General features: G+C 32.5%; 1 protein-coding gene across 1 annotated transcript in view; it reads right to left on the minus strand.

The window, feature by feature from the left end:
• LOC142345368 (uncharacterized) overlaps positions 1 to 10191 on the minus strand; it is a 32546-nt gene extending 22355 nt beyond the window's left edge. The window contains exons 1-4 of the mRNA XM_075397400.1: positions 9894 to 10191; positions 6079 to 6101; positions 5752 to 5781; positions 1658 to 1779 (exon numbers count right to left, since the gene is read on the minus strand). Of these exons, the coding sequence (XP_075253515.1) occupies positions 1658 to 1779; positions 5752 to 5781; positions 6079 to 6101; positions 9894 to 9952 (234 nt within the window). The 5' untranslated portion in view covers positions 9953 to 10191. The remainder of the gene's footprint in view (positions 1 to 1657; positions 1780 to 5751; positions 5782 to 6078; positions 6102 to 9893) is intronic.
• Positions 10192 to 12101: the final 1910 nt, after the last annotated feature.

Raw genomic sequence — 12101 nt, forward strand, 5'->3', positions numbered from 1 at the left:
AAGGGAGACTAGAAGTATCAAAAGGACAAGTAGAATATTTTTAAGATTAAGGTTGGTTAAAATTTAGGTCAAATGCCAGTTAGCAATTATTCGGGTGAATAATGATCTAGAAGGCAGGAGTGCAGAATTTGGCAAATCCTACTTTTCTAAAAAAAAAACGCAATAAAATTGGATACAAATTGAAATCCAAAAATCGGTCCGCAACAATTTGTTAGCATGTATATTGGCTTGCAATTGAACAATTTTTGGTGAACGGAATGTCAGTGGCACAGATCAATGTGGATCTAAAAGTTGAGTAGGTAAAATAATTAGTTCTTCAGGGGGTTAAATTTTATAAACCTTGGCTATCTCCGCGTATTTGTCGTAGCGTGTTTTAACATAGTAGGGTATTAGTTCATACATAGGGGTAATATTATTCGTTGTCACTTTTGGAAAACTTTTTCTAGAAACCATAGGGGACTTAAAACTTCCAAATAAGGCTTAAACTTTTGATTTGAGTGGCTGACCGATTAATTAATTGGTAGCATCGCAAGTCTGATACTGCTTTTGTTTTAGTTTGAATAGATTGAGTAGAAGTCAACAATGTGTATAGAAGGCGATCATGCCATTCAATTGTTCTTTTGAAGTCGTAACAAACACTACTTCAGAACGTCATAACTAATGTGGTCCATAATGCGAATTTAATAGATACGTTTGTTTGAACTTTCTTGTACGTTGTTGCTTGATTAGTTACTAAGGAGTAAACAACTTCACCAAAACATAACCATAGCAACAGCTGTAGCTTAGGAGTTGACCTGTAGAGAAGTTGTGAAAGCAAAAACATTGTTGAGAGAGTTGAATTGACTTGATAAAACCAGAACGCGGGTTTGCGCCACTGGAAATCAGAACACCGAGAACACCAGAGAACCGCAGTTAGATCAAGCGTCTATATTGAGATCTGGTAGAATTGAGAGAATGTTAGCTCTTTAGTTGTGAGTTTGGTTACAAAATTAAAGTTGTGAACCATCTTTCATAATAAAACCCTGATTGATTTTTGATTTGATTTTGTGATCTTTTACATTTCTTGTTCATTCATTTGATGTTATTTGATTACTCGAATCAACTTATTATTGCAACTAGAGTATCTTACACTCAACAAGAGCAGAGTGGGGACAAAAGAACCCTTTGTTAGAGGTCTGAGAGCCATGAAAAAATCCCTTTCAATTTGCTAGAGTTTTGGGCGCTAGGCAGTCCCCAGCTAGTCAGCCTAAGCAAAGTACAAATTTCTACATATATTAAAACCTATCCCGAAATGGTAAAACCTGTCCCTTTTACACTTTTCAGCCTTACGGTGAAATTTTACCCAAAAGCATCTAGAGTAAAAAGCAAAAATTGGACCGCATAACATGTGCATTACAAACAGGACACGCAGGATCAACACAAGCTGCATTTCCGTTCTTATAGTCAGAAGTTACGCCGTTATGTGAAAAACTTAGAAAAAATTAATTGTACGGGGAGCAAAAAATTCACTATTAACTATGAACCAAAGCGTAATTATTTATTGTATTCAACCGATCCCGAAAAGTAACTTTTGACTAAAGACGAAAACGGCTCAGAAAAAGATAATAGGAAGAAGAAAATTGGTTAGAAAATAAATGTGATGAGTAAAGTTGCATACATCGTCTCCTTTATGATCGAAAGTGACGAGAGTGGCACCCTTCTCGAATCCACAGGCAGCCACACCCTTGTCATGACTCACAGGACCCAAATCAATTAACAATCGATAGCAGTGCTTCAGACCTAAAGGGCAATCTAATATGAAAACTACAACACATTAGATTCACGGTACAGCGAGAGAATTCACACTTATTTTGAGCCCGGACCCAAACGAAATTAAAATTTTTTAAATTTAAAACCTCGTACTTCAGGATCCTAAAAGTCGAAACAGTGATTAACTAACTGCGCACGAAAATCATCCGAGTTTGAATTTAAACTTTTGGATTAAGTCCGGATAAATGTGAGTTAATATAAAAAAACAAGGGGGCTCGGTAACGTGCGATTGCACATAAGGTTCCGACCCCGCTTATCCACAATTTTGGCATAATTGTCTAACAAATGAGGAACAGATAGAAAACCCTAAAAATTCAAGTATTTTTCGAAAAAGAAAATGGTGTATGAACGAAAAATAGCCTCCAAAACAAATAACTCAGTTGAGTAAAAAATGATACATTAGATCGATGATATATGCCAATATTAAGAAAACGAGTCAAGACGACACCAAATTCAAACAATAACAGCAAACATTAATTGCATCGAAAAGATATGTCCGTTTTAAAAACAAAACCTAATAGTAAAGTCAAAATAGCGTCAGATAAAACTGAAACTAAACAAAAAAACTTGTAAATCACCAGAAAAGATATGGGACCAGTCGATAATAAAGCTTGGTAACAGTTAGATAATAAAGAACAAAAACAGTAAATTTGAAAAACTCGCTAATTTTTTTAAATCAATTAAATTCAAAGTAATGAAAACCATTAAAAATCAACCAAAAAACCCCATAGGGTTACAATTACCAGTGTTTCTAAAGATGGGAATTGAGAACTGTCGGTATTCAATTTTTATGCGGTTACAAAAAAAACAGTAAATAGAAAACAAACAGTAAACAGTTAATTTTTTCCAGAAAACGATTTCGCAGCCGTAAAGCCATACTTTGGCCCTCAAAATATGTTCGATTGCACCTTCTTCGAACACCAATAATTTATTATGTGACCTCTCATTAATGAAACCAGGTAACAAATAGACAAAAAAGAAAAAAGGCAAAAATAAAAAATACTTGTTTTTTTTTTTCAAAAAAAATTCAATTCCAAAGACATGAAAGCCATTAATTACAATATGAAAAAATTAAATGGATTCGTTTATTCTTCTAAAAGAAACCCTTGAGACTATACACTAGATACAACAATCTGGAGCCATTTAGGAAGCGAATTGGAACTATCACTAGTGAGCTTTTTAATTGTTCTCTTATTTAAATAATATATAAGAAAGATCGAATTATTTTTATAAAAAAGACCGACTCATTACAATTCGAATTGTTTTTGGATTGTAACAGTCCAAGATTGGTCCAAAACTAGCTCTGCTAACGCTGTTCGTCCATTAAGAACACTTTATTTTGTGAATGTTATTGATATAGATATTTTGTTAGTTAAAAAATAAAATTATGCTGCGTTTTTGATAATCAACAAGTAAATTTAGCAAAAAACGGCAAAGTTTTAATTACGGAGCACTCCTAATGGAAATTGAAGTAGGAATAGCCCATTTGTAGCCTACAAAGATTGTTTTAATGGTGTTTGGGTGTGTAGTTTCTGCAAATTTAATCAAAGTGGACTGAGAGAAACTTATTTCGTGCTGTTTTTGATGAAAAAGTCTGAATTTTGAAATATTTAGCCAGAATTTTTGACAAAAATATTTTTTAAAAAAATAGCCGACAAAATTTTTTAGTCTTTAACAATAAGATTAACAACACTTTCTTAAAAAAATTTAACAGACTTCAGCAAAATTAGAGAAAATTGAGTCAAAAATTCCGGAAATTGTGAATAAAATCAACGGAATTCACTCTATTTTCTCAAAAATTTAAACCTCGACAACTCCCTTTTAAAAAACGAAAATAAAAAAAATCTTTTTAATTCCATATTCTACGCTGGACAAGCTTTGTAATGATACCAGTCTCAACTCTCTACAATTAATATATCGATCGGCCAAAATTGACTGAACAAAAAAAACATTTGAGTATATAGTTCCTCCACCCCTCAAGAGGGGTCGGAACAATTAGTTGTTCCGGGACAATCGTTTTATTTGAAAAATGACTAAATAACCACATTTACGGTAAAAAAAAGCTACCAAAACAGTGATTGACTACCCAAAAACATCATCCGAGCTTGAATTTTAGCTCCCGGATCAACTTAGAAATTTTATTCCTTTCTGTAAACAACATGAAAACTACTATTACGACAGATGGCTCAAACAATCAGCTGAATTAGCAACAAAATGGCAACAATTTTGCGTAAAACTGATCCGTAGCTTAAATTCCGTTGAGTAGGTTACCCACCATGAATTACTTTTCAGACGATTTCGGGCTTTCCTAAGCTACAACATAAACTAGTTGAAGATCACTGGGTGAAAAACACTCAAATTTAAAGAGAGAGAATTTTCAGGAAGTCAATTTGCTAATTTGACAACAGTATAGTGACAGTAAGTGAAAACTTTAATTTGAAAAAAGGTCTGCAATTGCAAGTTTTTTGCAATCAATTGGCAAAAAGCAACAGTTGAGTATACAAGTTATAAACACACATAAATGTCAGCATAAACTTTTCGTCTTTAAAATGGTAACAAAAACACATGATTAGCTAGCAGATATCTACTTCATTCAGAACATGCGCTCTAAGTACATTTCTGCCTTAGTTCTAAACATGTCTCATTGAAATTTGAACCACTTTTTCAATTGTTTTTCTTACCAGGTTTTATCACAAACATTGTAAAATATATAAATTTTAAAGTACATTGCAATAATCAAGAAAAGCTGCCACTGGTTTTAAAAAGAAGCAAAATGGTTGAAAGTTGTCAAATTGAAGAATATATTAGCCAAAATTGACCAAAAATGAGAAAAAACGCACAATACTTTTTCAAAAACTTTTGTTTTTGATTTTTCATGACTTTGATTTTTTCAGAGAGCAATAAAAAGGATGCTACATATTTTAATGCAAAAATTGATTCAATTTTGATTTGAATTGGCCGAATTTATATCGAAGGAGGAAACAAATCAGAAAATTGACGAAATGAATGCAGCAGTAGTAATCGATTTATTTTTGTTTCTGTGGCCAGCAGTGAAAAATGGGCAACAACTTATCCATAATTTTATCACAGTTTTTGAGAAAGGTTGCTTATGCATTCCCCTGTTTTTGACACAAAGTCAATTGCTCCCCAAAAATTAAAAAAATTTAAAGCGTTTAAGCGAAAAAATTACGTGGCTCTCGAAGGCCAGTTAAAGCATTTAATTCCCATATTGAATATAAAAAAAAGAAGTTAATCAAATTTTGAAAAGCGAAACATTAAAAGATTCTTTATTGCTGGTAGCAACATACTTTTTCACATTAAAAGATGCTGACACAAAGTGTTCGGAACATATTATTAGCGCTCTTTGAGATTGCAATCATATTAGTTTTCAGCATTGTTTTTTTTGTGGAAAGAGGAAAAGTCACAAAATTGAGAAATTTAGGCAGAAGGAAGAAACAATTTTATAATTTATTTTGTTTAAATAATTGCATTTTTTAAAAAATGCTCGTTTAGTTCAATGCTCAAAGAGTAAATGGTACTACTTATATTGGTCCGGGATGCCCTCAGAAGCCGAAAATAGTTGTTCAAATGAAGCTACTTTTTTCTCAGAACAAATTCAAAAGACGACATTTTAGCCAAATATCTTACAAACAGCAAAAATGTCCGTAAAACACCGAGAGCTTTTCCAAATTGGACCGAAATTGGACGAAAATGGTCGACAAATTATGTTCATACTAACTTTTTCAAAATAAAGGTTTCTTGAAAAATCTCGCTGTGGTGAAATTCTACTGGAAAATCTTTAAATTAATACGACATTTTTGGTCTGGAAAGCACTCCAACAAAGCGAGAAGTTTTCTGTACAAAAATGGGGGGAGGGGGGTGGGGGTTGGCAGTTACGAAATATTTGATGTTGATATGTAAGCTGGTGGTTACTTTACTCACCATGGACACGTTGGAAGCCCAGTGGACATTCTAAAAGAAAACTGAAGTTACCGACCTCATTGAATTGATGATAGGATAATAATTTAATTGATTAACAATATTATAAGTGTATACAGTTAAGAAGCGAAAATATGATGAAGCTGATAGAGATGCACCAGCGCTGTTTTACTGTTCTGAACTTTTTATTTTTTCGGCAGCATCAACTGTCTTTTGTTTGAATTAAATATTTGGAACCAAACCATGATTGTTTTCAATGAAATTAAGCAATTATTAATCTCACAACTCAATTTAAAATGAAGGCAAGCGTAACATAGGCGTTAAACTCACTTTCTTTGCAGTCCTTTGCGCTCCTGAAATAAATCTATGGTATTAATTCTTCCCATTGGAGCTTCTATCAAGAATTTGGAAACGTGGGAAAAAAATCTTGGTGAACTCAGATGAACTTTTCCAAGAATGTACATAATCATAACTATTTTTGAAAGAGCAGCTTGAACTGTATAAAAAAATCTTGATGAGCAGACTCCAAGGTCATGATAAGGCTTGAAAAGTTGTCTTCAAGAAGTATTTCAAAAGAAATCTAAAAATCGTTTTAGCGTAATGAAAAGCTGAAGCCTGCAGCGTGCTATAAATGCTTAAAATGCTATAAACCAAAATGCGTGAAATGCTATCAGTTTTTATCCCACCTCCACCCCAACCCCACACCCAGCCCTATCTAGCCGTTATTTTAGCAACCCCACAAAATCTAAGTTTTTGCGAATTGTAAAAGTGGTAATTGAGTTTCATTGAAACAAGAGTGTCCAAGTAGATTGAAGGCACTATTAGAATAGTTCCCTTTAAAAAATGAGAAAACCGAGCCCTTCTTGCATTCGGTAACGCAAAAAAAGATATAATACAGAAATTTTTATTGATGCTTGTATTATTATATCGTTAAAATATTTTCAAACTATAGCTGAGCTACTTTTCAAAAAAGCACATTGCAAATATATGTTTATGTAGACCTACGTAACTATAACAGTATGTTTAAACATGCATAAATGATGTGTGGAATACTAAGCGGCGGAGCGCTAGCAGAAAAGATCCTAAAATTGTTTCTCTCCAAAAACCATCAACTTTGAATGACTCTTTGCTTAATTTTCATTAGTTTATAGCACCATTGGAAGCGGAGTATAGGAGAAGTGTTTTTAGGAGTATAGAAGACTCGAAGAGATGTTGAGCTTTTCTGTTTTTACAACTCGAAGAGGTGCTATGGTGTTCTGTTTTATTTTGTAAGTGAGCGAGCTAAAAAAGGAAATTCAGGGAGAATATGAATTCAAGGAATAATATGATCTAGTGGCAAAGTCTGAAGAAACGAGATAAAAACGATTATTTTGTTCGTATCTTTTGTTCATATCCTTTGTCCGTTGAATCAGAGCAGTAGAATTTAGATGCAAAAAAAATTTGCTAAGCGAATGAATTTATTTTTTCACACGACAGTTTCAGAGTTTTTATTTTGTGGTAACAAGTTAACGTAACGTAGACTGAAAAAAATATCCAGGATGTTTGATACCTTTTTCTTTTATTTACTGGGAATTTAAGTCTAATTTGACTCTTTTTCAACTATTTTGCAGCTTTCTATGTCTGTTTTTGCGATATTTGGCCCATTGCATCTTTTATTGAAATCATTGGTAATTGAATTGAAATCTAATATTAGTTACACTGTTTAATACAATTGGATAGATTTTTCGGTGCAAATTTTCTTTTTTTCTGTGAAATTTGAATTTTTCATTACAAAAAATTTGAATTTTTTAATACAATTTTTGTTCAAAACAGATCTCTGTGAATTCAATATGTTCGTATATTTAGTTTACTTTCAACATAAGAAAAATGAAATAAAGTTTCCACACTTTTTATATTAATTTAGTTTGGCTAAATTTTCTTGGGTTATTTTTCTGTCTGCTTTGATGCCTTTTGCAAAGAGATATTAGCTCATTGAGAAACCATTTGTTCGCGCAAAGAGAACTTTGGTTTGTTTTCGAATTTCTTTTTTGCGAACGAGCAAAGAAACCGAAAGACAGGGAGTGAATAAAGTTCGCAGAAGCTGTTATGTTGAAATTTGAACAGCAGATAAAAAAGGACTGGGTCTTTTGTACAAACCTTCATTTGAAAGTGCCAGAAATGTAAGTGTGCAAATTTTACGCAATGTGAGTGAATTTTTTAAAGCTGTTTTTTGGTTTTGAATTTCTTGTTTTATCTAAAAATTAATTGTATTATGTGGTGATATTACTCCGTTTCCTTTGATTGCTTTTCCAGTTTTTTCGATAATTGAGGGTGCTGTTATTGTAATTTGGAGACTTCTCTCAAATGATTTTTTTTCTAGGCAATTTAACCAATATTTCGGCAACCACCTATTTCTATTGCATTTTTTGCAAATAACTTAATATTGCTTATTTTTTATTAAGCTATTACAGTACAATTGGATTTATGTTTTAAACGGTTTTTATAAAAAATTTGTCTAAAAATTTTCTTTTCAAAGTTAGGGTTGTTAGCAATCTTATAATGAATTGCGTATTATTGTTTAGGCAATTTCGTAAGTTTTATTAAATGAAAGAAAAATGATCGTTTAGGAGTTTAACACTACTGTATAAAAAAAAACAAATGCTTATAAGTACCTTTAATTTTTGGCTATTTTTTATTTGATTTGAAGATTTAACCGTTCGTGAAGATGTAACTGATTTCAAGTTAATTTTTAGGAATATTTATAGAAAACTGAGACAAATATACTTAAACATTTAGAGGTTTATCCATGTTTCTTGTTCGCTGTCCAATTTTCAGCCATTTTGCGGTGAAGTTTCTTCTACTTTGATCAGTGTAATTCAAATTTTTTAGTATCACTTATCTTAGGATAATTTACTATTGTAATAATAAGATAAAAACATTTTTAATTGTAGTTGCCTAAACCTTCACAATTATCATGTTTATTAAAAATCATTTTCAAGCTTTAAAAAATTTCAATATGTTTCAATATTCGACTTGAAGCAGTTTTTTGTACACTTACAAAACTTGGTTGTTCTTTGTATTTTTGTGCAATTTTTTAAAAAAGAAAAAGACTCGGTTGACAATTAGGCAATAGTAAGTAGTGTGCGTTGAGAGCTTATGGATTGCAAAATTATTAAAAATACTGCAAGACATTGTTTCTCTTCGAAATGTAATTTACTTTCTGATCGTTACATTCTCTTGAATAAAGAACAGACTATATGGAATGGTTTGGCAACAAAATTTTCGTTTTCAATTGTCAATGTAAAACTGATTTAAAATAAAGGAGATTACTTAAAATAAAAATGCATAACTCTTGAAAATGAAATATAAGCACGATAATTTTGCACCATTTTTTAAGTTTTTGGTATCGAAATTTAACATCAACAGAATTGTCATTTTTTCATTATAGTTGAATCACAATAATGGTCCATTTTTGAATTTCCCTTAAAATGCCTGTCCTCCAACTATCTAACCATATGTTTTTGGTCTAATGTAGAAAATTCCAGATTCCAGGCTGTTTATAGAGGTGACTCATGTTTTAAAAATTTGATACGAATACGACTCTTCTTAGAATGAAGGTTCCGATTTCTTTGTATACCTGAGCAATACTTGAAAAGCAGAAGTTAAAATTCTTGTTATCAGTTTGTTGTGCTAACAAACTCATTTGAATGCATTTTAAATAGACGTGGATTTGCTTTTAAAATTTGAATAATTCAAAAAATTATTTGAGTTGGAAACACGAGTTCTCGTCAAAGACGAGAGAGTGGCTATGAGAGGTACTATCAGCTTGGCAATATGAAATCTATTTTCTAGTGCCTTTTGGGCTAAAACATTTGACAAAAAAGTTATTTCTGATAAACCATTCAGCGTGCCGTTGTGAGTTCATCCAGCTAGGTTTATTTGTGTATTTAGGAAAACGAGAAACCTTTTTTAATAATCCATAAACTGACTAGAGCGCCTGTGTAATCGCAGCCAATTTAGACAAACGGCGAATATGGGGGGATTTCATTTCACAATGATTTATGTTAATTTCTTGCCTATGCAATTACTTTCTGTACTCATTTAAAATAATTTCTATATTTATTTAATATAGCGTAGCCATTGATTAGCATGAAAAGAGAACTTACGTGATCGCCGCGTCCAACAACAACACAAAGAATGCTGGAATAATTTTGAAATGTAGCATTTTTCCAGGAAACAAAGCTAGTTAGACAAAAGTATCTGTCCCGTTTTTCACTACTAGATTTTAAATTTCAAAGTTTTTCAATCGAAAAAGCCTTCTAGTTCTCATCAGTGCAAAAATAATTATGGTCTGAGCTCTATTTAAACAGATGTGAAGTCCTTCAATTGCCAGCTCGTCATTATAATGAATACGATAAATAACCGACGTTTATAACCATTATAAATATGTCTGATCAGCTTGTGCCGCCTATCGAGTGTAGTTTTCTTGGTCTATAAACAATGCACTACTTTTATGGCCCGGTGAAAAAAGTTTATCAAAGTAAACTTATCTAACCTGTCTAAAAATCGGGGCACTAAAGTCCAAATTAACGCGTTTCTGCCGTTACATCAATTCTAAAGACCCCTGCATACTTCACTTAAAATACATTAGCAAGTTCGGTGATATATAAATATAGTTGCTGATTCGTCCAGGATTCATTTTTCAAAGAACTGGCTAGTCTTAAGTACTCTTGTTTTCTAAAAAAAATTAACTTTGAAAACAGTATTATTATGGAGTGCAACAGAAGAGGCCACCAGACGTTTTTTGCTTTATCCCATTAAAAGTTTTGTGATAATCGAAGACAGGATCGCAGATGCTTATTTTTTGAATTGAGATTTTCTTTAAATGCACCAAAACCTTTTAGCGCACCATTAGTTATAGCTGTATTTAATTCAGTTTCCTGATGTTGCCTATACTACACGCACTCAGGAGGCAAAAAGTTTTATTACTAAAAAAATTTAAATCTGTGCAGTTTTAAAACTTTAACGAGCGTGCACTGTAATTAAACGCAGATGTAAAATATGGCAAACAAAAACAACGGTTGCGAATTCGACGTCTTATTTTTTTATCGAATTCACATCTTTGAATTAAAAAAAAACCACGCGCTTCGAGCCTAAAGTGTAAATTAGTCTGCAGTTTTTTTTTATGTATCGAGTTCTCTGTGGGTTGAAAGGAGGCCGCAATAATCAACAATGAGTTCAAAAAACAGTAGTCTATCTAATTCACAGACGTACATGATCAGACAGCATCCAATAACTCAACTATCCACCATAAATTAACAACTATAAATTAACTGCCCAATAACTCAACTACAGTAGATCTACAGTATTTTAATAGATTTTGAGCGCTTACTTTTGTCAATGAATGCCTGTATCTACTAAAAAAAGTCGCGTACAGTAAAATGCATCTGTAAAATAATTGGAATTAAACTACAGATGCACCTGACGTTTATATTAGTTTGACTACAAAACTTTTGGCAACTTCAAACCCGACGATATACGTTCATGTCTGTCAAAATAGGGGAAAAAACTATGATCCGGAATTAACTCTGGAAGACTTGAAACGGGAGCGATTCTCCCCTAGGCGAACACCCCTGAACTCTGTAGTGTTATTAACTCTATTGTTATGAGCCCGCATGTATGGAACACGTGCCATCGCATAATAAATCATCTTAATAAATCATCACATAGCAGTCATAATACAGCCCAAGAGCTGGGGTGCGATTAATATGCGCACTTACGATGTAATTGTGAAATAGACTAGGTTTATTGGTAAAAATCTCCTTGCGTGAACCTATATTGACCTTGAAAAGACTTAGAGTAACCTCGTCGCTTTAATATTGGTGTTAAAAGTTGAGAGATGTCGCTGATGGTCAAAAAATCATCACACAATTCAACTAAAACGTACTTCTAATGAGTGTAAGAAACACAATCACGAAGAAAAACTCATTTGGAGAGCGGCATAAAAACATGATCGAAATAACTGTCTCGAGGTTTGCGGCGTAGAGCAATGTAGTACGAAAAAATAATCATGAGACGAAACAAAAACCAAAACAATCACAATTTAGCTACACTCAGCTTATAACTCTAAGAATAGCTTGGAAAAGACTGTTTTCACATTCGCTAATTGTCTGAATCACAATATATAAGGATTTTTTATGATATCTTACCTATAAATAGGTCTCTATTGTACGGAACGCAAGCAAATAAAAATCGCAAACAAATAAAATCGCAAATAAATATCGTATACCTTAACCAATTAACGTCGAAAGAATTAATCTCTAACTACTAGTGAGCTTGTAAAAAATCGATCGGAGCGTTCTTTAGTGGGAGGG

Source organism: Convolutriloba macropyga, chromosome 9 (assembly GCF_964194025.1).
Source record: "Convolutriloba macropyga chromosome 9, txConMacr16.3, whole genome shotgun sequence".
NCBI lineage: Eukaryota > Metazoa > Xenacoelomorpha > Acoela > Convolutidae > Convolutriloba > Convolutriloba macropyga.